The sequence below is a fragment of the Siphateles boraxobius genome, unplaced genomic scaffold (genome assembly GCF_051911475.1).
Source record: "Siphateles boraxobius isolate OS27281-9 unplaced genomic scaffold, OSU_SipBor_1 3, whole genome shotgun sequence".
Taxonomy (NCBI): Eukaryota; Metazoa; Chordata; class Actinopteri; order Cypriniformes; family Leuciscidae; genus Siphateles; species Siphateles boraxobius.
In genome coordinates, this window is record NW_027508919.1 from 3,077,515 (window position 1) to 3,104,466 (window position 26,952).

General features: G+C 37.5%; 1 protein-coding gene across 2 annotated transcripts; it reads right to left on the bottom strand.

Moving 5' to 3' along the window:
- Positions 1-993: 993 nt before the first annotated feature.
- Positions 994-26,582, bottom strand: npm1b (nucleophosmin 1b). Of its 2 annotated transcripts, none has more exons than XM_077247394.1 (11): positions 26,484-26,582; positions 26,004-26,086; positions 25,368-25,487; positions 21,906-21,999; positions 21,394-21,491; positions 18,813-18,892; positions 18,605-18,662; positions 15,739-15,822; positions 10,050-10,157; positions 8,466-8,540; positions 994-3,488 (listed from the first exon to the last, which is right to left on the bottom strand). In XM_077247394.1, exons 1-11 carry the CDS (start codon positions 26,530-26,532, stop codon positions 3,444-3,446), a joined length of 894 nt encoding a protein of 297 aa, XP_077103509.1. In that variant the 5' UTR covers positions 26,533-26,582; the 3' UTR covers positions 994-3,443. The 2 variants fall into 2 exon arrangements, with proteins under 2 accessions (XP_077103509.1, XP_077103511.1); XM_077247396.1 differs by lacking the exon at positions 994-3,488 and adding an exon at positions 4,882-5,203.
- Between the last annotated feature and the right edge of the window lie 370 nt (positions 26,583-26,952).

Genomic DNA, 26,952 nt, shown 5'->3' on the forward strand with positions numbered 1-26,952 from the left:
CTGTCCCATTATTAAATGGGATCAAAATGGTTTCTGTTCCCAACATGATCTTGCTGACACTGTTGTTTGTGCAGTCATGACTGGACACTTCAGTCAGACAGCTGAATCAGTGAAATGTATCATAATTCCTACTAACCGCTGATTGGAATTGCTTCAGCTAGAATTTCTGTACGTTCTCATTCATCCTTGTTTCTGCCTGAGTGTGCGCTGATCTGGAATTCCTCACCCTTGGGAAAGAGGGGGAATTCCACACAGTAATACTTCAAGTCTTGCCCCCCCAACACCCAACACAACACTCAACACAACACAGACAGACAGACAGACAGACAAACACACACACACACCCTGTCTGCTGAGCTCACTTCCTGCTATAGACACAGACAACAGGAAGTAGGTAAGTGTCAGTAGGCATAATGAAGGAGTGCAATCCAGGTGAGTGGCTGATTAACTGTCCCTTACGCTATACTGGGAAGGAGCTTTCCATAAATCAAAATACACTGTCATCATAAGCCATTATCGCCACCATGTGGTGAATGCATGAAGAATAATTTCCAAACTAAATTAGCAAAGCAACTTTAGGATATCATTTATAAGGAAAGAGAAGACAAAAAGGAGTCATACAAATATAAAAATCCCGTTGCATGGAGAGTTGATGATGGATCTCTTCATTTGAGGCAATCTGCTGATAAAGACAACTTTCTATTCCCCTAAGGATTAATCCCTTCAAAAAGAACATGAAAAGATAAGTGAGAGCTGTAAAATGGCAAATAATTTAGGAAGTTTGACTTTACGGAAACAAACACGGCTGCTAGCAAATGTTTGTTTAGCCCATTCCAGAGCTATCATCATAACGGCTGTGAACTGCCCCAGGTTCTAGAGTTTAGTAACCATGTTGATCAAAATGGTAAATCTATGCTTCAGATGTTCAGAAAAGGCAGAAAAAGGAAGCAAGTGCAAAAAGAGAGAGAGAGAGAGAAAATGCAACACCATCTGCTCAGTTGACAATTTTATTCATTCTGTTTCAGACAATAATTGGACGGCAAACAGTGTTTTTTCAAACAAGCCAATCAGGTGAACACCTCAGGAGGAGAAACGGGCCGAGACTTTCTAGAAGAGGAGAAATGATCGCTGAGGTTGAACAACAGACATCATTTACCCTTTTTGCACTAAAATGCTGCTCGGTATCCTCTTTGTTGGCAAGTGTTACAAGTTTTTGAGAACATAATCCAATAAATTTACTTGAACAGAACTGCTTTTGATGCAACTGTCAGAGATTACGTAGGTCTAATAATGAATTAAATTATTATCAAACAATTGATAATATGCATGTTTGTAAATAAAAAATATTTTAGAAGGACGTGGGATCAAGCAACTGTCCAATGCGATACATGAATAGGCCATCAGCCTCTGTGCGTTGCATTGAACATTTCCAGATTACAAAGTTTTGTTGACTAGAATCCGAATGATCTAGTTACTACTAAAATATAGTTTATTTTGAGTCAGTCTAGCCACTTCTTGATCTGAAAACTGGGACCGAGAACATGATCTGACTCCGGCCTTTAAGGTTAGCAGTGATAACAACACCTTACTGGTGAACTTGGTTACCTTACTCCAAAGACTGGTTAAAGGTATAGGCATTAGGCAATTTAACATTGTTAAAATTCACAGACAAAAAGTTGACATACAGTATTTATTTAACTAAAACTGGATTACTTCAATTTCCATCCAAGAAAGGCATGAAAACCCAATCTAACACTGCCAGCGAGAAGCATGATGTGACAAAACAAGATTGCTCCCGATGTAATCAACATCAACAAACAATAAGTATCAATGAACTTGAAGTGTAGGCCATTTTGTATCATAATGGGAACTATAGTTTTGTTGCAATGCACTGCATGCAGCATTTGCATGCTGCAAAAAACAAAACAAAAATACATTTGTACCAATTTTACTTGCATTCAAAGCTACACAACATCAAACTACTTAAAAGAGATCAAGGGCATGTTTCAGTTTTCAAAAACACCTACGTATATTGAAGGGTTTTAACTAACAAATTGAAATGGTTCAGTGCAAAAATAAAAACAACTGATATGACAAAAACAACATAACATACAGAAACCTGGATTTCAAAGCATCAAATCAACTAATCATCTTTGTAGCCATATTTAATGACCTAAACCATGGACTAACAATCATCTTTCTTTTTTCTTTTTTTTACGGGGTATAATATTCTGTCCACACTTCTAAAGAGAAATTTCATGGGAGAGTCTATAGCACTTGAGATAATAGTGAAGTTTAAATGTTGAAGGCCATTGGAATTGCAGCAAAGGGAATCTTGAGGGCTGAATACATTTGAATACTGTAAGCTAGATGGAATCTTCAATCAGAGAGAACACTCAACGTTAGCATTATTACACCTCAGCTGCCATCTTTACACAAAGAAATTAAGGGGACGATTTACAGTAATTGTGGTTTCAGATATACGCAAGAAGCCAATTGGACTTGGGCTGGTAATGCAAAAAGCTATTTTACTGAAGCTAATGTTCAAGTGTTGTTGTTGTTTTTTCAAATGGCCTAAAAAAATAAAAATTTAATGTGATAAACCAGCACCAAGAAATATCAGTTTTCTATTTTCTACGTAAGAGAGAAACAAAAACATATCACGTTACATATAAAAACATATCACAAACAGGGTCACATTTTATCCAAACAGCATTGAGAAAATAAAGCATATTTTTATGACCATTAACATTTTTTGCATGAACATTTTTGCTTCCCAAATTGTCATTATCGTAATGTTGCCCTCAAGTTTTTTTTTTCCATTATCCTCAACTACTTAATATAGTATACTTATTTAAATTAATTTTATTATTATTAAATCACCATAAATTGTAGTCCATACCACAAAGCTTCCATGATTTGTAAATGCTTTAAAATATTTTTTTTCACATTACACCCTTTTTTTTTTGATTATGAGAATTGGGGAAATATTATGCTTAATTCTTATGAAAATATCCCAATTGCAAAACATTTGCTTAGTCTAAAATAGACTTCATTTTCTTTATGCAGATTTAGATTTTGAGGTGACCCGTGACCTGGACATGTTCTTGATAAGATTTCATGAGATTCACCCTAAAGTTGCATTTTAAAATTATAAATGCCTTGGCAAAACATCCCAATAAATGTTCTTCTAAGAAACCATTGTTGACCTGACAAAAAAAATAAAATAATAAATGATTAAAAAAGAAAGAAAGTAAAATATAAAACATGAAGCATTATATCTATGCCATTGCTGAGGCTCGTTCTGCTCTATCCATCTAGAGAGAAGGGCAGACGGATCACGTTAAGAGGGGAAGAGGCCAGATCGCACAGCTGAAGTGCTGTTACTGGCTAACCCCAGACTTCTGCTGCACCGGGACGGGAAGGGGAGCGCAGAGCAGCCATTACTTTTTTAGTGCTTGTAAAAAGTTCCAAAGGTCTTTGATCACCTGCAAGAAAACAAATGGGGGGGAGAGAGAGAGGGAGAGAGAGAGAGGAGGTGGAAAAGGATGAGTTGGTGAAGCTGGAACGGAGTTTCTCTGATGTAGCGACTCATTTGGATGCTTAATTAGAGCTGTGTGAGTCAGTTTGGATGAAAAACTCCACATTAGCGATGCGTCTGGGGTATAACTACAGCGCCGAGCCCAGAGGAAGGGGGTGCAGTCCTTGTACATACCAAAGGGTATGACTAGTGCCTCTCTTTGACAAAGACATGTCTCACACCTCTTTGCCTGCTGTGCTCCCAAAGCCGTTTCTGCTCGAAAACACACTCTCACACACACACACTCCACCCGTTGTACATCTGAGAGGACACCTGCGCAGCAAAGCCTGACATGCTCCAGCCTTGTTTCTAGAACCGGCGTGCAGGGTGCAATGCATCAAATAGCTCATAACTCATTACCGACCAAAACACGAAAACATGTAAACTCCGTTCCAAATCCTAGTGAGCTGCCTACTTTCTAATGGGGCTTTCGCACCGGAGGAACCTTCTCATAGTTCCTAGAACTATTGACGGAAGTATACAGGTTTATGCGTGTTCGCACCGCAGGAACTAAGAACGATTTTAGTTCTAGAAACTCCTTTTGGAGGAACTAATTCCTTCAGAGTAGGGTCTAAACCAGCACTATAGAAACTACCAGTGACGTTAGCGTGCGCTGATTGGCCGAACGCAAGCGAAACACCAGCACCCGGCATTTATACAAAAACTGTGTAAACTCACAGAATATAACCTATATATTTACTCCAGAAATGAACTCTATGAACATGGAAAACAACCTTTACACTAAGGAAAAAATCCAACGCAACGCAAGGGGACCAAGTGAAACATGATTATTTCTGCTCAGCTAGCAAAAATGGACGTCAACCACACGGCATACGCTAATAACTTTTCATTACTGTCTGTCTACTTTTTATGTATAAATAATAATAATAAAGTATTAGACAGTACTGTTAGACAGATCGTAAACGAATGAAGATGGAGAATACAAGCATTCTGTGGCTCTGGCTGGCATTCTCAACGCCGTCAAAATAAACGTCTGCAGCGCCGTCAAAATAAAAGTCACAACAACAAGCGCGGCTTACATCACTTCAGAGTTCTTACTGGCGGTGGGAATGCAACCAGGAAAACGTTCATAGGGGAACCAAAAGTTCTCAGGGAACAATCCTGATGAGTTCCTAAAACTACCTGGTGCAAAAGCCCCTTAAGGCAGCATCCTAACTGAAAAGGGCCTCATAAGTGATCTGGAACCATCTTCATTGGCAGCATAATGCTCCTCAAGGGAAGCACATAAGGGACTCGACTCAATAGAATTGATGATGAGCATAAAAATACAAAACACACAATTATTGGATAAATAGTCAATTTTAATAGATTTACTGACAATTTTAGGTATTTAATAAATGTGAATATATTTATAATCAACACTTGACACATTTAACATCAATTGGAATAGCGGTTTCTTCTGTAGCATGTCTACAATTTAAGGTCGACCGATATATCGCCAAGGCCAATAATATCGTCCGATATTTGCCATTCGTTTTTCTGTAGGGCCGATTAGTGTCAGAAGCAGGACTTTTATTTTGACAGTGCTGAGAATCGGTGCCTGCAACACGCTGGAGATCCCATTCTCCATCTTCATGCGTTTACTGTCTTTATTTAACAGTTCTGTCAAACAATTAAAATGCAAACACTGTAATACTTTTTTATATATTGTTGGCATTCAGCAAATATTAGGGCTGTAACGATACACCAAACCCACGATTCGATTCGTATCACGATTTTTGACCCACGATTCGATTCGTATCGCGATTCTATCACGGGGGCGGGGCTTGAGGGGGCGGGGCTTGTGGTGAAAAAAAGAGATTTTGAGAGAAGAAAAAAAATACCGGTATTTTTATTAAATAACATTAGGAAAAACCTGTATAATCTAAACACCAAAGAACAATAATAACTATGCAAATTATTATACTATACGGCAGTGTAGGCTGCTGCTTTTGGGCTGTGTTCTGTACTCCAACTAAATTGATTTCGGGATGGTGCCGTAATATGCATCTGCATGTTGGACGTGTTGCCGGTCAATTGAGGATTAATTTAATGCACTTTCTGAGAATTTATATTTCATGTTTTGGCTGCAAATTTCACGTCCATAATGCTGAAATTGCCAAATTTTAAATAATTTATCCGTTTTGTGGTGTAGGTCTACGTAGGCTATTTTATAATGTTAACTTCAAATAATACTAATAGTAATTTAAAGATGTGGATGTAGTAGGGGAGGGGGGGAGGAGGGGGGAGGGGGGGGGGGATTTTTTTGTTTGAGGGGAGAAAGGGGGGGCATTTTTTCCAAACAAAATTATTACATTTATCTTGCCTAAATGTTTGCGCTCATTGCATTTTTACAATGGGGTAATAGCCTATTGTTGTTAAGAATTTACACATCACAAGGAAGCTTGATTTAAATTGTTTAATTAAATTGAAAAAAGTAGCACAAATAAATACAATAGAATAAAGATACAAATAAAGACAATTAAAGAGAAAAGTTTTTGAATAGGTCTAACACTAGTATTTATATACAGATACTGAATAGGTCTAACACTAGTATTTATATACAGATACTGAATAAAGTAATCAAATGGAAAATAACACTGGGTAGTATTTTAGTCCTGAATAAATTAAATACATAGGCTATTAATCCTGATTCCTTTAACTTAAAGCCATCTTTTGTTGTTTTGACAACAAAATTAATGACAGACACATATGGCTGCCGTCACTTTAAGAGCTAGTGCACGGATCCTGTGTTCATTATACTGGCATGCGTTTTATGTTTATTAAAGACAAAACCGACTATAGCCTATTTAGAGTATAGCCTACTCACAAAGACCGAAATTGACAATTTTGCGTGTTAAAGCAATATAATCCGCGAAAAATAGTTACTAGCCAGCTGTTTTTGAGGCGGATTTTCTATGAATGTGCGCATAGAAAATAATCTCAGAGAGCGCGCGCGAGCACTGATTAGTTTAAAATCGCTTGAATGTTTAAACTGGTAAAACTTAAAAAGACTTCAGTCACGATGCACTGCTGGCCCGATTGTGCAAGTGAATATTCCGTCATGTCCCGACCTTACAGTCTATGGTCCCGACTCCAAAACGCGAGTGTGTATTATCGCCGCAGCGCTTGATGCCTGCCTTGCACAAAACATTATGAGAAGAGATAGAAGACGCGCGGCACAGCTGAACACTCACGCTGTTTGTGAAATTGCGTCTGGAAGATAGTTGTTAAAAGAATGATTTTATTTTATTATCTGTGTGGATTACGATTGCGGGAATTTCCCACATTATAAATGGGAGACCTGCGGGAATGATTAGAATTATGCGCAATATCCGCGCCGAAATTCGAGCCCTGGTTCTGGACAGGAAGGATAACTCTGGGAGTTGGAAGGGGTGTGATCGCGATTCTGCCTTCTCACATCGCGATACAGGATCGTGGACCTGAGTATCGCGATTTCGATTTTATATCGCGTATCGTTACAGCCCTAGCAAATATGCAAATTTGAAACAAGTCAATATAGAATAAACTGTTAGATCATCTTGTGTGCATAGCCTGCATAAAAACGCATGTATCTTGCGTTTGATGATCTGTCTATGCAAAAAGATCAAAGTTATGTGAAATGCAGACAGGATAGTTCGGCTGTCACTTGACAGACACAAGCGATTATTTAATTGGAGAAATTGTAATGCACGTGTAATTTAAATTATCTTTTAATTAAATAGTAGTACTTGTATGACCTACACACACATTTTTAGGGGCAATGTGTTTTAAAGGGGTAATGTGTAGCTCAAACACTAGAGCATGACAAATATAAACCTTGGATAAAAGCATCTGCCAAGTGTGCTTAAATATAAAAAAAAAATAAGATTACATGCAAACAAACAAAATATTAGGGTAAAATTTTATCTTTTGTACCATTGGTACCACTAACACACACACACAGACTCTCACGCTGACATGTGCACTCTCTAGTGTGTAATTTATCCCGAGAAAATAGGAGCTACAGCAGGCATGATAGTGCACTTTACTTAAAAGAGAGATTTTTCTCTTTTGACCCAAACGTGGCCATTTGTGAGGGCTGCTTTGCACTACTGCAATATTTTAGGTCAACACCCAGCCTGACACATTCGACTGCAAAAAAAGCTCTAGACTAAAAGAGACGGCGAGAGAGGAATGAGTGAACGAGGGATTTAAATCACAGCTAGAGATGTCAGGCGTGACAGCTCCCTCCTGTTCTTTTCAATGCCAAGAGGTCAATCAGTACACATTTCATTTGCTGATAAAAAAAAAGAGAGAGCGCGGCAGGAAGATATCAGTATGCCACCCCCCAACCGGCCCAATAAGACAGAAGATGTTAAGGCCTAAAATATACTCAAATCAAGTATGTGAACGTAGATGCGATTATTTCACTTTACTTTTAACGTAAGAGGAGTTATGGTCATTTGTAAGTTGAATGTGTGAGGCTTTCTGTGTCATTCGCTTCCAACTATTTTACCCATTCAAAAACAGGCCCTTACGCTGCTTGATGTTGCAAACTGGTATTTGTTATCATATTATTTTAATGTATGATCATAATCAAACACTGGCTTGTATTGCATATGGGTTTAACGTTTACAGCATTATGTTATGCTTCAAGTTATTAATCTATAGCGGCTAATGAATCGTAAGTCTCGCACGTTCAATGAAAATGAGGTAGATTAAAATCAATATGGTGGATATTCGAGTATGTTTCTGTATCTCTCTGCAGGCTGAAGAGTGTCTCATCTTCTGAGCAGAAGAATTTTAATCTTTTAAGTGGACAGTTCTTAAATAAAGAGCGTTGATACATTTTGTCAGGGTCATACATGCATTTTATGCAATGCATGAAAAAAGCGATACTCACTTGTTTATCAGAGATCTTGAAAGAGCTTCTTGCGTAGTTCTCAAACTTCTGTTCGGTCTTTGGAAGTGGCCTCCCCTGTTTCAGAGAAACATATTTTTGCAGAAATGAAATGGCCCTTTTTCATCACTTGTGTCTCTCTGTTAAGTGTTGAGCTCATCCTGACTCGGAGCCAGAGCGCTGCTGCGGTGATGAACAGGGTGAGTCGTTGGGTGTTGGACGCACTTCAGTGAACTCGCATTTTTTTGTGGCCTTCACAGTAATTCCACTTCCCCTTATCTACAGCAGACCGAATGAAATCACACGGACACAAATCATCATATCTGCTCAACACAATCCATCCGCTGTATCCTTCCAGTTTCAAACTAGATATTACTGCACAACATACTAATCATCTCGCTCTCCAGTTTCTGGAGTTTCTAAAAAGCATGCAGCAGAGATGTCTTAAATATTACTGGGTTTTTTTTCAAACTGCTGTCGATAACCACATACAACAAGTGACCCATCCCTCAGTATATACACTACCGTTCAAGAGTCAGTAAGAGGATTTTAAAGAAATTCATATTTTCATTCAGCAGGGATGCACTGAATTGATCAATGATGATAGTAAAGACGTTCTTTTTAAAATCAATGCTGTTCTTTTGAACTTTCTATGCATTAAAGAATCCTGAAAATAATTTATCACCGTTTCCGCAAAAATATTAAGCAGCACAACTGTTTCAAATATTGATAATAAATCAGCATATTAGAATTATTTCTGAAGGATCATGTGATGCTGAAAATTCAAAATAGAAAAGAAATAGAAAAAAGTTATTTTTATATTTCACAATATTACTCATTTTACTGTCTTTTTGATTACATAAATGCAGCTTTGGTGAGCATAAGAGACTTCTTTCAAAAACATTAAAAGAATCTTACTGACCCCAAACTTTTGAATGTTATTGTAAATGGTGCTGGCGAGAGAAGAGAGTTTAGCATATTTAACAGTCAAATACTGCATATGTTAAACATCTACTTGTACTATTGCCTGCTGGGATTCCTAGTGCTTGTACTGTTCGTTTTGACAATCTGAGGAGTGAATCAAAACTGTAGTCTGGTACTCAACAGCACATCACACATCACATGCGGTAAATAAATATTTAGTTAACGGAGGGGGCATTATAGCATGTCATGGTGTGTAAAAGAATCAGTATCAGTTTCAAAAACATACCGATGCCATGAGAGACTCACAATGATCAGAAAGCTCTCACGAAGCGGAGGATGTGAGAATGAAGAGGGTCAGTGGTCAGGGGTACTGAGTGAATGAGAGGAAATGAGCAGGTGGACTCAGAAAGGCCGGTTAATCCCGATATGCTGATGTCATATAGCTGGTCATTCCCCCTCCGGCCTTCAACTCAGACGCCTCATTAACATCTGACCATCTCATCATCTGCTAAGTCAGCGCACTTACTGTTAACACACGGCATGTGTGCGTGTTTGTATGCATGTTGGGGCTAAAGTATGTGTGTGATTACGGAAAAGAAATGCATCCACAGTTAACAGAGAGACACATTATAACGTAGAAGGGAATATGATGAGTATTCGTACCTCTTTAGATGCTGATGTAAGTTTGTCTTTGACCTCACTAAGGCTGGGAGTGCTGGGACTCTTCCCAGAAGGCCCTGCAGGAGACTTGTCTTTTACTTTTTGTGGTGTCTGTCAATAAGAAAAATGCAAATCCTGTAAATCTAGACAAGTTTCAAACACACAGCAAAGTTTCACACATCTCATGCTAGATATTGACAATAAAAGTCATGCATAAATAACATACACCAACAGCTCCTTGACTCATCCTGTTAACCATTAGTCTAGTCTGGCCCACAGACCTCTGCACTAATGACAGCACCCTTTGACAAATTTAGAGGGGTACAAATGATCCTTTTATTGCTTCCATGCAGGAGAGAACAAGCCCAAAAGCTCTTAGATGTGGCGGTGGGACGGCCGCTCTGCCAAGAGGAGGAATAAACCACTTGTTTTCAGTGACAAGACCCTTATTTCCAACACCTTCGTGTTATATAGCAACTTAACAACTTAATGTATCAGTATCACACAATGTATTTTATTATATTGTAATGCTATATTGTATTATATAGTAATAATATATTAATGTCCTTTAATACAATAACCTGGTATGCTGCAAGGTTTTCTCAGAACTAACATCACATTTCAGTCATTTTTGCAATTTACTGACATTTTTGTAAGAAACTGGTTTCAGAGCTTCCAAAGCACAATATAATGACAATGTATCTATATATCACTATCAATCCCTATATATATATATATATATATATATGTGTGTGTGTGTGTGTGTGTGTGTGTGTGTGTGTGTGTGTGTGTGTGTGTGTATGTATGTATATAATATCACATTTAATGTCCGAGAACAAAGTTCACTAACCGATCCCCCTCTTTATTTATTTACTTATTGTTAATTTCAGTTACATATTTACTTTTTGTGTTTATTCTTTTTTTATCTAATCATTTTTTATATTCATGTTTTCTCTTTCCCTCCTATTCTCCCTTCTTTATCCTCAGACTTATATTGAGTTTGAGATCATTGCCTTATATTTATATACTGTATATTAAGATACATGACAGATAGAGAGGTACACATGCACAACTTCCCACCAACACACACTTCTCATAATCACAAGTAAAACCAAACTTTGTTGTGTGATGTTTCAGACTTGTTTTGTATTTACAATGTTTTCTCACTATGTCCGACACATTTTAAAAATAATTCAGGTCTTCTCAGGTCCTGAAAAAATGCCTAAGTGCATATTTCTCAGTGGAATCACAATGGCAAAAACAGAATCATAAAAAGGTTTAGGTTTCGGACAGAGTTGATGTACGAAGTCATTTGATACACACATGTACACACAGGTGCTCAGATGGCTCACACGGTCTGTGTTGGGGCTTTAAAGGTATAATGTTGTACGTGCTCACTGATGCTCTGTCATAGTATAGAAGGTCTGTGATATTGTGAGGGCAAATGTCTGTATTATTACAACTTCCAAAATAATCTGGTGTCCACCCTCTAAAAGAGCGGGTCTGTGTCTGCTCATGGGGCACAGGTGTGTGTACAGCTTTCAGCAGAAAGATACTGTCCCTCTGCAGACTGATGTAAGCACACGCACACGGACACGCACACACGCACACACACACACACACACACACACACAGTGGCCTGTCCATGCATGCAGCCCAGCCAAGAATCCACAGTGATTGTAGGGTTACATTGATGGACAGAGCCTTGTTTTTCACAGCGAGCGAGAGAGAGGTAGTAATAGAGGGAAGAAATGGAGATGGAAAGCATGAAGACTTCTAACATATGGGGTTCAATTAATGCTTCAAATGACCTCAGAGCATTCTAAAGTGAACCCCAACAGAGACTATCGTGGAAGGAATGCTAAAAATGGATACTAAATTCAGTGTTGTTAAAACTACCGGTAAATCTATAAAAAATGATAATAATTGAAATAAAGCTGAAATAAAAATATTCAATGAACAAATTAAACTAAAAAAAAAAAAACACTTCAATGAAACTGAGATATGTTGATATCTTGGCAACTACATGAAATAAAGTGAGCTGAAGTACTAAAAAGCACTATTCAGGTAAACATCCCTCAAGAATACTCCAGAACTTTTGGTCGTGCTAGATGAAAGTGGAAAGTGAGAGAGGAACATAAAGTAAAGGACAATGTCTTCCAGTCTTGCTTTGTAAGAACAAAATAAATAATCCCCTTTTCCTCTGTAGCGATTGACGAGCATGCGATAGATCAAAAGGTATCAGATTAAAGGACAAATGCACTCACAACACACACACACACACACACACAGGACTGGCAGAGGGCCAGAGAGGCCCGGTGTGGTGCAGTCATTATATAGCAGGGCGTTTTTGTGTGTTGGGAAAGGACAGCTGTAGAGTTAAGACAGCAGACAGACAGAGAGTGCAGCGAGCTTTTTAATCTACGCCAGACACTGATTACAGATGCCAGGGGACGGCACTTAATCATTAGCACGCTAGCATTTGATGTAATCAGCTGTCCTCAATACACACACGTGTGATCAAGCACATAACTTCAAAACTCTACTGACCTTTAACAATCAGGGACATTATGAAGGATCTTGTGCACTGTTCGCCGCTCTTTTACACTAATGTAGTTTTTATGTATGTTATGACAGATAACTGGCTCTGCTGCCCAATAGGAATCAATTTACAAGTGTTCATATAGCAGTCATCTCAACCTCTTCTCTGCGTCCATTGTCAAAACTTGTCTCGTATTTTTGACTCAGCAACTATTTATAATGATTTCATTTTATGTAAATATACTAGCGGTCAAACGTTTGAGGTCGGTAGATCTGTATTTATTTGATCGAAAATACAGTAATATTGTGAAATATTACAATTTATTATATCAATATATTATTTTTAATATATTGTAAAATGTCATTTTTTTACTGTGATACAAAGCATCATTACACCAGTCTGTCACCAAACTGTCACTTTGATTAATTCAATGTGTACTTGCTGAACAAAGTATTAAATTCCTAGGGTGGCATAAAGATTCAGCGTTAAATAAATTTGCCTATCAAAATAAGCTATCGCCTGTCAAAAAAAAAAAAAACTGGCAATGTAGTCAGCTACATTTTCACTCAAGTCAGTAGATATGCAGGGGAGTACACAGATCATTATGTTGAAAAGATGTTATCAAGTGACCAACCACAATTCACTTTTTTTACACACAATAGCTGGGCGAATCTCAAATCAGTCAAAGTGGATTATACAACAGTGCAAAAGGATGAAATTGCCAAAAATCAGCCAATCAGAATGGAGACTGCCATTTTGAGAAAGCTTTCACCAAAAGATGGTCAATGAACAGTCTGTGTTGTGGCTGAGGTTGACTAACAAAACTAAACCAACTGGACTGGACATTCTTGTATACTTTATGACAGCCATTCACAGATGAAAGCATCTTACAGTTATGTCCCGTACTATTGTACTAAACTTGTTTCCACAGGCAAATACAGTCTTATGAAGCATTCCACAACTGTTCAAGCGTGTCATTGTGAAATGCGAGCGATTTCTCTTCATGCATTCATAGATATGCAGCACTCCATTGGGAGAATGTAATGAGCCAGCCACGCTTTAATGACAGAGCACTCGGTTTCCGCTCGCCTCATGGCCTGCAGGGACACCCAGCAGCTCCAAGCCCTAATGATTTCAAATGGCAGAGGAGTGGCAACCGGAAACAAGGGTGTGGAAAACGACGAGTAGGAGTGGCCGACCGGAAGCAGAAGTGCAAAGAAGTGCCAGAGTTTGAGAAAGATGGGAGGATGTCTGCTTGACTATCTAATCTCGTAAGGTGTTTTAACAACCACCGTCTTGCACCAGAACGTAGCCATTATGGAATTAGCCAAAAGTGGGTGTGCGCGCGCACACACACACACACACACACACACATACACACACACATACACACACACACACACACACACACACACACACACACACAGCCCCCTGGGTGTTTCTATAACAGTTGGTAATTAGTGCTCCTCACATCAGGCATCTAAGATGCTAATAACATGCTTACAGAGTCTTACATTGTTAGGTCAAGTGAACTGCCAGCGGGAGCGATGGGAAATTCATTTAGACATTATGTGGGTGCTTACGTGTTTAAGGTGGTCCGGGTTTGAATGCCAAAACCAAAGGTCACCCTGAAAAGGTATATAAATCTGTCCTGAGGGTGTGTGTTCCAGGGGTCAAAGGTCAGACAAATTTAGAGGTGAAAGTTCAGTCTTGCTTTTGTTAGTCTCCTGTCTTTCTTGTCACCCGCAAAAATCGCCCACAACTTGCCCTCTTAGGTAATTGGTCACTGGGTATGTGAAATCACTTTGGGATGTTTGAAAGGCAAAGCTTGATGGACATTTACGAGCATATTTCAATCTGGTAATTCCTCGAGCACACAATAGAGCGTTACAATGACCGCCCACTTTTTAATTGTTCCTGGTTCGGAATTTTCTCCATTTACGCATTTGAAAAGCTCTGTGATTAATTACTAAACAAAAAAAATATTAATTAAAACTTATTGATTATTGACTTATTGATATTTATTGATTATATGTTCATTGCATATGTAATTGCCTTTGCTTTGGCAAGAGAGAAAATGTATGGAGAATATGAATGATATTTTTACTTCCCAATGGTTGTGTTCAACTTCTCTCTCAAGTTCTCTTCTCTCTCTGTGCATGTCTTTGAAGAACTCTCACTGTGTGTATCGTTCCTGTTCCTTTCTGATTCAGCACCACAATTATGGTGAAAAAATCTACATCAAAGAAAATTGAACCCCATACAACTGCGTGTGCACCGGTCAAAGGAGGCAAATTTGTGATTAGAAGAAAGTCTGGTGAATGCATTTCAGATTCCAAACATCGGTCACCCTGCCAGAAGGCCGTGGCTTTGAGAGTAGTTTGTTGTTTTAAAGCAGACCACAAATGACCCTTCAAATTGGAAGTTTTGGGATTGTTGCCACCAGCAGCTATTTAAGTGCGCTTCACCATTCCCTTGCATGGGAAAATACGATGTCCCTTTTCCATGACCTAAAAGAAAACCTTTGAATGTCAAGATGTTTTTCTCTAATGCGCTTGATTGTTAAAAGTGTATTAAGTGCATTCACTCCAAAAAAAGACACTGAAATAATGGCTTTGGGATCGTCGTGTCCTCTAAAGACTGGGCGGTTTTCAGCTAATCACAGCTGGAGTTTTGAATGCTGTTGCACACATTTATCTTCAGGGGTACTGCTGGTCTAATTCACATTTTGCTTTTGGCGGTGTTGGTTGATCGTAAACAAAGACAGGCCGTCTCATTATCCTGTGGTTTTCTCTGTGAGGCTGCCATGTCGTCGGCGTTCTAAACTGCACCTGGACGTTTGGTAAAAATTACCTCTGGCATCCAACGGTAGACCTTGGCTTTTGGTTGGCACAGCTTGGCAATTTGGGAATGGGATTTGAACTGAATACCAAAACCTGTAACCCAGACGGCTCCTGGCCCAAGTGAACTTATCCTAAAGTAGATCTGGGCAGTATGACGGTATTACTGTATGACCTTAAAAATGACTGAATCAAACTTGACTGTATTGAGATATTTTACCATTACCATGAAATAAAATGACTCATAGCATTATTGATTTGAAGATTTTAGTCATACGACCCACATATATCCAGCAGTGTAATAACTTACCTGGGTTTGGGGCTTCCCTGATGTCCCCGCTTTCTTGTCTGAAGAGCCGTTCTGCTTTTCTGCACTTTTCTTCTTCTCTGGAGTCTGGAATGAGCAAAATGAGCAAATATTTAGCACGTGTCAAAGACAGAGCTGCTCCAGTAACCTGTCATGCTCAGTGTTAGAATCATAACAGCGGATAATGTTTGTGAATTGAGTGATCCTGACGGCTTTGTTCTTCGGTGATGTAACACAATACGCTTCTCGGATGTATTTTTTCAGTCAGGCTGTCAGAGAGCCGTGATGAAAGAGAGCAGTAATTTGTAGAAAACGTAGCCTGTTTAGTCACGTCCTCAAGGGACCACAGGACACTGTCACAGCTCTATAACTCTATACATTGGGAGAAAATAAAGATGAGCAAACGGAATCTGGATGGGAGAGTTTACACTTTCCATGAACCCTTTATGTATGCGTGTTATGTATCATTATGCCTTATTTATCGATATTAATAATGCAAATTGTCTTATAACTAGTTATATCGTTATAATTATTTACAGGAACAAAGTTAGTACATTATAGAACCTAATAGGTGCAAACATGAATAAGCATGCATTATCTTTAGAAAATGATGCATCATCCCACTTTTCTCGTTTATAATGTGTAATTTGAACAGTGCTTTATATACAGAGTTCCTTGAAAGTGTTTGGGCCTGATGGGACAGAGAGGGAGGGAGGGAGAGAGAGAGAGAGAGAGAGAGAGAGAGAGAGAGAGAGGGAGAGAGAGGGAGAGAGAGGGAGAGAGAGAGAGAGAGAGAGAGAGAGAGAGAGAGAGAGAGAGAGAGAGATTGAAAAGCTGTGAGAGGAGAAGAAAGCATTCAGGACGGAGGGATCAGATGTGGAGCGTGTGACAGAAGTGCTCGTCTGTCGTTCCCCCTCGGGGCAGGAATCAGTCATCACAGAGCAGGTATGTACCCGCTTTGATCTCCAAACACACATACAAAAACACACTGTCACGCTCTCTCAAACATTTAAATACACAGCAGGGTTATTGGGTTTTAGTAGGGTTGTCGCTTTCAGTTTAGTTCCCGAGTTTTAATGGTGCATAAATAGTTTCAATTGTGATTTTCACTATATTACCGTTCAAAACATAACATAAATATTTCTTTATGTTTTGTTCTCTTTTACTCTCCAAGGGTGCATTTATTTGATCAATAATACAGTAAAAACAGTATTATTGTAAACTCGTTTACTTTTGTAATTACTTTGAAATGTATTCGTGTGATCCAAAGCTGAATTTCCAGCATCATTACTTCAGTATTCAGTGTCACATGATCCTTCAGAAATCATTCTAATATGCTGATTTGCTGCTCAAGAAACATTTCTTATTATTATCAATGTTGAATACAGTTGTGCTGCTTAATATTTTTGTGAAAACCATGATTTATTTGAAATAGAAATCTTTTTTAACATCATAAATGTCTTTACTGTCACTTTTGATCAATTTAATGCATCCTTGCTTTCTTATTCATATTCATTCTCTGACCTAAACTTCTGTATGGTAGTGTATATCTATAAAATGATTGCTTTTAGATAAAAATGGACATTAATAGCAAGACCTGAGCTACTTGAATGAGGCACATCAAACCTGAGTTGACAGAACGTTTGTACCGAGCATTGAGAGACCGCTGAACCGGATCTAAACCAGATTAAATTTATCTGGATTTGTCAACTCTAAACCTACTTTGAAACTCAGAGTTTGTTCAGCTAGCTTTGTGCAACAGGCCAATAGATTCCAAGTTTAAAAAATAAAAATAAAAAAACAACAACAACAAAAAATATTTAGTACAGATTTTTTTGTTGCTTTTTTCTAATCAAATTATTTAAAGCATTTTTAATTTTCTGTAATTACAGTTTCTATAATTTCTTTATATCAGATTCTTCAAAGTAGATAAAGAGCCACATGCAGTCATCAACACATGTGAAAGAGAACGAGAGCAAGTGACGGGTAGAGAGGTGAAGTCATACTGTCTGTGAAGCTTCCTATTACACATGTGATCATTATGCTCCAGACAGATGAAAACAGACAGACAAGCGAAGGACGCAAACAAGGCATGATAAAGATGGCACAAGACACTGAGGTTTTATAAATGTGACGTGAGACAAGAAGAATATTTGTTACATGAAGAGACAGACAGAATGTAAAGTGCTCTATAAACTGATGGCATAACAACAGGACTGGTGATGAATGTGTGATATGGGTATACCCCTCATTCTCTCCCTCATTCTCTCTCTCTCTCTCTCTCTCTCTCTCTCTCTCTCTCTCTCTCTCTCTCTGGCAGAGACTGTCACCTGCTGGTCAATCTGTTGTTCATTTGAATCATTCATTGCAGCAGTGGTAACATGCAGTAATATAACATACAAAACTCTTCAAAAGTTTGGGGTCAGTAAGACATTTTTTATTTATAATAAGACACACTAAATTGATCAAAAGCCATTTATAATGTTACAAAAGAAAGGCAAAGAAGGTTCTTTTGAACTTTCTATTCATCAAAGAATTATGAAATACTAATTAGGCAACACAACTGTTTTAAACATTGATAATAATTTTTGAGCAGCAAATCATCATATTAGAATGATTTCTGAAGGATCATGTGACACTAAAGACTGGAGTATTAAATCAGTATTAAAATAGAAAAAAAACATAACTTTAAATTGTAATAATATTTTACAATATTACGGTATTTACTGTTTCTTTGATCAAATAATAATACATAAGTGATTTTAAAAATATTGAAAACCTTACAGACCCAAAACTTTTGAAAGGTCATGTAATACACAGCATATACTCTTTTCTGATTCTATGAACAGCAAGAAACAGCAAGACTCACTTTTTGAGGGGTTTTGATGGGGCTTTTTTCAACAGTCTTTTCTTCTTTGTCGTCATCCCTAAAAAAAAGGAAAACAGACAGAAAAGCAGACATTTCTTTGACTTTTATCAACGAATACAAATAAAAATGATCCCTTTCAAAGTGAAATATTGTTCACTGAGATTATAAAAAACTTTCAACAAAGCCTAAGTTATAACTGAGTTCTCACTCTTCGTCATCATCGTCATCATCGTCATCATCATCTTCCTCGCTGTCCTCATCTTCATCGGAGTCCATTTTCAGCTTTTTCTAAAAAGACAGAACACCAACATTGGAAAAAGAAAAAAAGTATACGTTTTTTTTTATAAAGTTAAGCGTTCTGGTACTAAAATCTATTTTGACGAGAGTGGCGAGCTGCTGGAGGCAAGATTAACCAATCTATATTCTTTTAAAAATATATATATTAAAGGTAAAGTATGAAATATTTTTATGTTAAAATACATTCTCTTCATCCAATTTATTGTTCACTGACTACTATCAGTATGCCATTTGTGGGTTTCTCTCCCCAAAAAGTGAAACACTGAGCCCCCAGGCACCATCAAAACATCAAGAGTGGTCCGCTCAGATCCGTTAATCTCTTTCCAGCTCAACCTATAGCGAGAGTTTGGGGCGTGGCTTCTGGAGCAGGCGGAGCCAGAGGGGGAAGACCCGGTGTGGGACCGTGGTCGACGCATTATATGGGAAAAGACATTCAGCTTTGCGTAAAGGAGTGCAAGCCAAATTTCACAAAGGTTAAAGCGGTCATGCACACGTCAAAGAAAACGGGATGTAGCGATACTACATGCTACAATGGACGCTTCAATAAAACATCATCATGCACCCATTCAGAAAGACAAATGTTCTAGTTTATATTGTTTACTTTGACGTGTCCAGTGTAGACAGACTCAAACATCTGTGACGCATCATGTCAAAAAAATAGGATGGGTGTATTATAAGCAAGACCATCACGTTCGCTCTTGACAGAGAGTTAGCTTACTCAATTGCTTCCTCATGACACATTGCAACACAGCTTAAAGTATTTGAACCTTTTATTGAAAGTGGACTACTTTTAGCTGTTGAGACATGCCTTCACAAGCACCCGTAACAGCAACTACTCACGCAGGAGCTAAAGTTTGCAAAATATGCTTTATTTTTGTAATTCCACAAAGGGCCACTAGTGTCACAGAAACTACATACTTCACCTTTAATCCATTAATTTGTGACTTATCTTGCAGTTGTCAGCATTTTATAAAACCAAAAAGCCATTAAAGGCTGTGCATTACAGTAGTTGTGTTGTGAGTAAATCACAACACTACTCCTAAACCATAGTCAAATCACTATAAGTGACAGCCTCTCATGGCTTATTGCCTCAGTAAGAATTCTGGGATCATTTCAACACTCTGATAAAAGATTTCAAACAGGCTCTCTGAGTATCACAGTGATGGCAAGCTGTTGCTTGTCTCAGACACTTATCTAGAGGATTAAGTGTGTATTGAACAAGGTGTCTTTTTACCGAGACTCCATGAAAGTCAACATGGCAACCTCACAGTTTTCTGGACACCTAGTTAAACCCTTTTCATTTCTTATGAACAAAAGAAAGAAAGAGCCTGTTTCTGTGATAAATACATTGCAAAAAAATTCTTACTCACAATTTTTGTCTTTTTTTCCAGTACAAATATCTAAACATTCTTAAACCAAGATACATTTACTTGAGAAACAAAGTGACTTAAGATATTAAGCGACTTTATGCTTAACTAGAAAACAAGTCTGTCAGTGGGGTAAAAAAACAACTAATTATGAGGTAAAACAAGATTATTATTATTATTATTACCCCACAGGCCGATATTTTTCCTTGTTTGAAGTATAAATTCACTTAATTCTGATATTCTTTTTTTAGGTTTTTCTTAATATCTTCTGTCATTTTTATTTTTTTCTTTCAAGTAAATGTATCTTTATTTAAGAAATGTTAGATACTTGTAATGGATTAACAAAAACCATCGCACACCTGCAGGTGATAGGTGCGTAGGAAAAGAAGACCAAATAGATAGGTCGACAAATCTGCAAACAAGGAACTCCCGCACACTATCGGCACTTGCACGTTAATATTAAAAAACCTTTTTTAGCAACGTTTTGGTCTCACGACCTTCATCAGGCTTCAGACTTTATCCCCTAGGGGTATGAATGATGAAGCATTATTTAATGTGATGTTATAAATTATATATATATATATTTTTTTTTCCTCTCCGAACTTTGATATTATTTTCAATGATGGTTGTAACTGTTTACAAATACGTTTTGTAACGGTTTATGATGACGTGTTGTTAATTATGTATTCTCAATGAGTTAAAGTGGTTACAGATGGAGCTTTGTTGATTGGTCATGTGTTTATTTTAAATGGGATGAGTTTGAAGATTTGTACATGCCTGATGAAGGTCGTGAGACCGAAACGTTGCTAATAAAAGTTTTTTAATATTAACTTGCAAGTGCCGATAGTGTGCGGGAGTTCCTTGTTTGCAGATACTTGTAATGGAAAAAAAGACAAAAATATTACATAAGAAAATCTTTTTCTTTTTTTTTTTTTTTTGCAGTGAAAAGATATCTAACTATTTATCTTAGGGGAGTTTTATGCATTGAGGGGCCACATTCTGCATTTATGTACCATTTAATATTTAAATGGAGTCCACTTATTTTACATCACATTTAATGTTGGGACCGTCATAATTTAGTAGTTTTAATTAATTAATTGTAAAGTGAGATTAAAACAAAATCACCTGAGGCACTTTTGCGAGGGTCATGTTGGACGGTCTCTTCACTGGCGATGTGTTATTCTCTTCCTCTTCCTCATCCTCATCATCTGATTCCTTTACATCTGAAAAAAACACAGTGATCTCCAGACATCAATAACTATGGTTTAAAAAAATACAATACAGCTTCACATGTCTTGACCAGTCTGACAAATGCAAGTGCTGCACTTGTTTAATATCCGGAAAAGCTGAAACTGTCTGAACAGCCTGTGAAAACATATGGAAGCGATTATATCCGCGCAAATGGTGTCACATGGTGCTGGTTAATTCATTCTGAGTCCGTAAGGAAAGTGCAGGGCCCTTTAGGATGGCTGGATTAGTCCCATGGACATCACAACAGGTACAGAGAAACATTCCATCAGAGAGAAGAGTAAACAACAGAGGCAAAAGACACACTTGGGAAATGCTCTTTCTGAACTCTCTGTTTTGAGTAGTCATGTTCAGTCCTAACAAATGTGGAAAGACAAAAAGGTACTCACTGACGAAATGCTGACCGCTGATGTAGACCGGACCCCCTCCGGACCGCAGGCGAAAGGACACAGGAGGAGTGACCTCAAAACCTCCCAGACTTAGCTAGAGGGGACATACGGACACACATGTAGTTATCCAAACTGAGCGAAGAATGATCCCTTCAACAAACTCAACACAAGCAAAAAGTTTGAATTATGATCTACTTTTAGAACACACAAACACACACATACACACACACAAAAAAGTCCACAGCTTATTAAATAAACATCAAACATCTTAAACTTACCACATCAAGGCTCTTATCCAAAACCTAGTGAGCTACCTTGCTTTCTACTACCTGCACTACCATTCAACAGCCTGAAGTCAGTAAGAATCTTTTTTTAAATAAATTAATACTTTATTCAGCAAGGCCAAGAAAGCATTAAATTGATCAAAAGTGACAGAAAATACATTTATAATGTAACAGAAGACTGACATTTTGAAGTAAATGCTGTTCTTTTGAACTTTCTATTCATCAAAGAATTCAGAAAAAATATTATCAGTTTCCACCAAAAATATTAAGCAGCACAACTGTTTTCAACATAGACATAAGAAATAATAAGAAGAAATTATTCTTGAGCAGCAGATCAGCATTTAAGGGTGTGTTCACATTTCTAGTTCGGTTCTCTTGGTTCTTTTGGTTCAGAGACCAAAAAAGAAAAAGAAAATGACACTGGTTCACTTAGTGTTCACACTGTCATATTTAACAGCAAACCTACAGATACTACACAAAAAACAGATTTTATGACAAAACGTCTAAAACAATGCTGAGCTTGCTGGGCTGCATGCGCCCGTTGTATGTGCGTACATACGGTGGTATTCTAACCAGCTGAGAACTCACGAAGAGCATACAAAACGTGTAAAAGATTCAAAACAGCACCTGAAATGTCTCCGTCACACCAGGGAAGTGGTGAAACTGACATGTGTGAACACACCATTAGAATGATTTCTGAAGGATCACATGACACTGTAGACTGGAGTAATGATGCTGAAAATTCAGCTTAGTTTAGTAACCAAACTATTAAACAGTAATGTATATTGTTGTGTCCTAAAGGAATAGTTCACCCAAAAATGAAAATTATCCCGTAATACTCCCCCACAAGCCATCATTCTTTCAGCCAAATACAATCGGAGTTATATTAAAAATAGCCTTTATAATGCGAGGGAATGGAGATTTTGAAGCCCAAAAAAGCTTTGATAAAGGCCTTCTGAAGTGAAGCGATGCATTTTTGTAAGAAATACGTCATGTGTCGCGTCAGAGGTCACTCTTCCACCAGAACTAGACTCGCGGAAGGCCAGTGATTATATAAAGTTATAAATATGGATATTTTTTTTCAAAAATGCCTCACTTCACTTTAGAAGGGCTTTATTAACCCCCCGGTGCCGTATGGATTACTTTTATGATGGATGGATGCGCTTTTTCGGGCTTCAAAATCCAAGTTACCATTCACTCCCATTATAAAGCTGGGAAGAGCCAGGATATTATTTAATATAACTCCGATTGTGTTTGGCTGAAAGAAGAAAGTCATATACACCCAGGATTTGGCTTGAGGGGAAGTAAATTATGGGATAATTTAAACTTTAGGGTGAACTAACCTTTTAAAACATCTACACTAAGCAAGGCTACTTGTTTTGGCAATTATATCTGGTGCAAAATCAGATGATAAATGATTCCCACCATAAACAACCATACTAAATTTGTTTCCCAGAAAGAATTCATGACTGGGAGCCATACTGATCATTCCATGCCAGTACATCTAAGACAGGCCTACAGCTAAATATCAGTACACAATTGCGCAACTCGCGAAATACAAGCCACGGCCAAAAATTCTGAATGAATATTCCACTGCACCAGGCAACGGCACTTGCATCTATGGCAACCAGATGTAAACAGCTGAGGGCGCGATGGTCTGCTTAATGCTTTAAATGACAGCTATTTAACTGTTGTAATTACGCTGAATGGCGAACAATCCCTCACGTCCAAAATCATCTCAGATGATCTGTTTCAACATAAACGCTGACTGATGAGTTGATTGTGTCCCGAGCAATCAAGACAAAACCTTGTAATTGAGGTACAATTATTGCTTGACTCTTTTTTGAGTCAGATATCCTGGGGCGTCTAATTTTAGGGATTGAATAAACTGAATAAATTCCAAGATCTTACAGACAGGGTCAAAATTACACACACAAAAAGAAAAGTGCTCTAAACTCGATGACCGCAAGGTGTGAAGAAGGTCAAAACGCCAACATTAAAATTCCTGAAACTCCAGCCACTGCGATAGCTTAATCATACCACTAAGTTGGTATTTATCTGAACACAAATAGAGTTGCAAATGCTGCGTTCTGTTCGCACTGAGCCATAAAACATAGAATCCTCCCAGTTCTTTGGAAATGCTCATGTTTTCCATAGCTGATATAAAACAGAGGCGAATATGTGCTGATGTCATGGGGAGCTTGTGTCTGCTGTCCTGATGATGCAACAATGGCCCAGCCCCTTCCATAAACAATCTGTCAATCACAACTTGACCAGCCTCAGCACAGCTGGAATTTTTATTAGACACATTCTTTCAATACCATAAAACACCCATAACAGGCATCCCTCCACAGTATAAAGGGCATAACAACACTTGGCTGTTTCAGTCAGTGTTCCCATTTTAGTTAACACTAGTCAATGCATTAACTACACATTAGTTACAGTATGTATTAATCTTTGATAATATTAGTAAATAAAAATACAACTGTTCATTGTTAGTTCATATTAGCGTAGGTCCATTAAATAATATTAACAGATACAACTTTTATAATGATGGATAGATAGATAGATAGATAGATAGATAGATAGATAGATAGATAGATAGATAGATAGATAGATAGATAGATAGACTTTGGAATGTAATAATGTCAAAATAAACATTAACTAAGATTAATAAATATTTTAGAAGTATTATTCATTGTTAGTTCATGTTAATTAATAGTTAATTTATGTTAACAAATTAAATCTTATTGTACAGTGTTACCACATTTCCTTTTTGTTTTACAAAATGAATTATAGTATCACCTGCAATGTTTATTTCTCTGCCAAATAATTTGATTTTGTTTTTTGACCACAAAAGTGTTTTGAAGTAAAAGTCTCTCAATTTAAGGAACCTTTGGTTACACTTTATTTGAAGGTCTCCTTGTAATTATACAGTTAAAGGGATAGTTCACCCAAAAATGAAAATTTAAAGGACACTGCACATTACAGTGTTACTGAAGCTTTGGCCAGCTTGCACATTGGAATCAATAAAAAAACAATGACTCAATTAATAACAGTATCCAAACTGCAGTAGAATAACATTTGAATGATGCATTCAGTCCTAAATAAATGACTACTAATAGAGGTTTATGTCCATGACATAAAACTCTATAGAAATGGAACCTAGCACACTTACAGAAGGCAGAACGGACGGCTTCAGGACAGCGAGAGTGATTTTGGTCATTTTGCCATCATAAGTCAATCCCTCCATCTCCACGGTGTGGAATTTATCCTCCGCCTCTGCACCCAAACACACCTGAGAACACAGGTGAAGACATGTGCGTGAGAGAGGAAACTGCTTTGTTCATGTGAGATTACAGGAAATTTAAATCACGCATCCATAATATGGATCACTTGCACAACGATGATGAATACTGACAACAAAATTCCCATCAGATCTAGTCCAAGCGGATAATTCTACAGATACTATGACAATAATATTATAGAACTGTATGCAATGTTATAGAACAGAATGATTTAAAACAGAATGTTATCAGACCAGAATAGAATGTTTTAGAATAGAAAATAAACCAACTCACTGCACCTGCTGATTTCACATAATCATGCATTTTTTCAGGAGTTAAATTTAATTAGGGTCTAAAAACCCATATGGAATAGAATACAACAGAACAGCAAAATGATAAAGAGAACAAGACAGAAGAAAACATAAAAATCAGTTCACAAACTCCACATTTGTCTTTAAACTATTCCATGTAGCACTGAATATCTGTGTTATTATTGAGTAGTTTAAATGATAATTCCTCTTCCTCACCGACTTGAGTGACAGCTGATGTTCAGACTCATCATCATCCAACTCAACTTTGTGTTCTTTCTTATCTGCTTTCAGTGAGCAACCTACAGCAAGACAACAAAACTTGAGTTTTATTCAACAATGTTGTAAACATGATGCAAACTTAAGGAAAAACCCTCCTCAACGATCAACAATCACATATAATACACAACATCCTTTATACAGGCTGTACAGTTAGACACGAGGTCAAAGCAAACAAAGGGAAAAGAAATACTCATAGTCCTTTTTACCTTCATATATTTTAAATAATATTGAAAATAACATTTATTTGTATAAACATGAAGCTATTAACAAAGGCATGTGGCTAGCTGCATTAGCCTCAACTCTTTTATTACACTGCAATACTGCAGCAGACGCATGTATATAGTATACTACATGATGGTATATTATTGATCATTACACATATATGATTATGCAACATGAGGGTTTATTTCAGCTCACCAAACAAATACATCTGAGGTCGGCTGATGTCTGTAATGTTATCGTCCATTTTTTGCGCCACAGAAGGTCCTGTTAATCGTAGTTCCGGCGTTTGATTGACAATTGAATGGACGAATGAGAGTGCTAAAGTGGGCGGGCTTTGGAAGTATCATCCAATAGCATGCTTCAGTAAACTGCTCTTTGTTTTCTTTTTCTTGCTTTCTGTACCACGTTTATCCACCAGATGACGCCCTATAATAAAATATTCGGTATATTTGCCTCTGCGTTTTTTCGCCCAATATACATGTTTTGTTTTTTTATAATTAGCTAAATGTTTACGTATGATTAGATGTATGATTTAATACAATTTGATATCCATCCAAAATAATAAAAAATAATGACACAATAATAATAATAATAATTGTTGTTGTTGTTGTTTTTGTTGTTCTTTTTATAATTATTGTCTTCCCAATCGTTCGCCAAAACATAA

Bases quoted from the DNA above. Each gene is read 5' to 3' on its own strand.
- npm1b (XM_077247394.1), bottom strand. From the start codon at position 26,532: ATGGACGATAACATTACAGACATCAGCCGACCTCAGATGTATTTGTTT. The intron at 10,158-15,738 runs GTAAGTTATTAC...TCTTATTGACAG, and splicing joins CAGGGAAGCCCCAAACCCAG to ACACCACAAAAAGTAAAAGA. The intron at 8,541-10,049 runs GTACGAATACTC...TCTCTGAAACAG, and splicing joins TTACATCAGCATCTAAAGAG to GGGAGGCCACTTCCAAAGAC.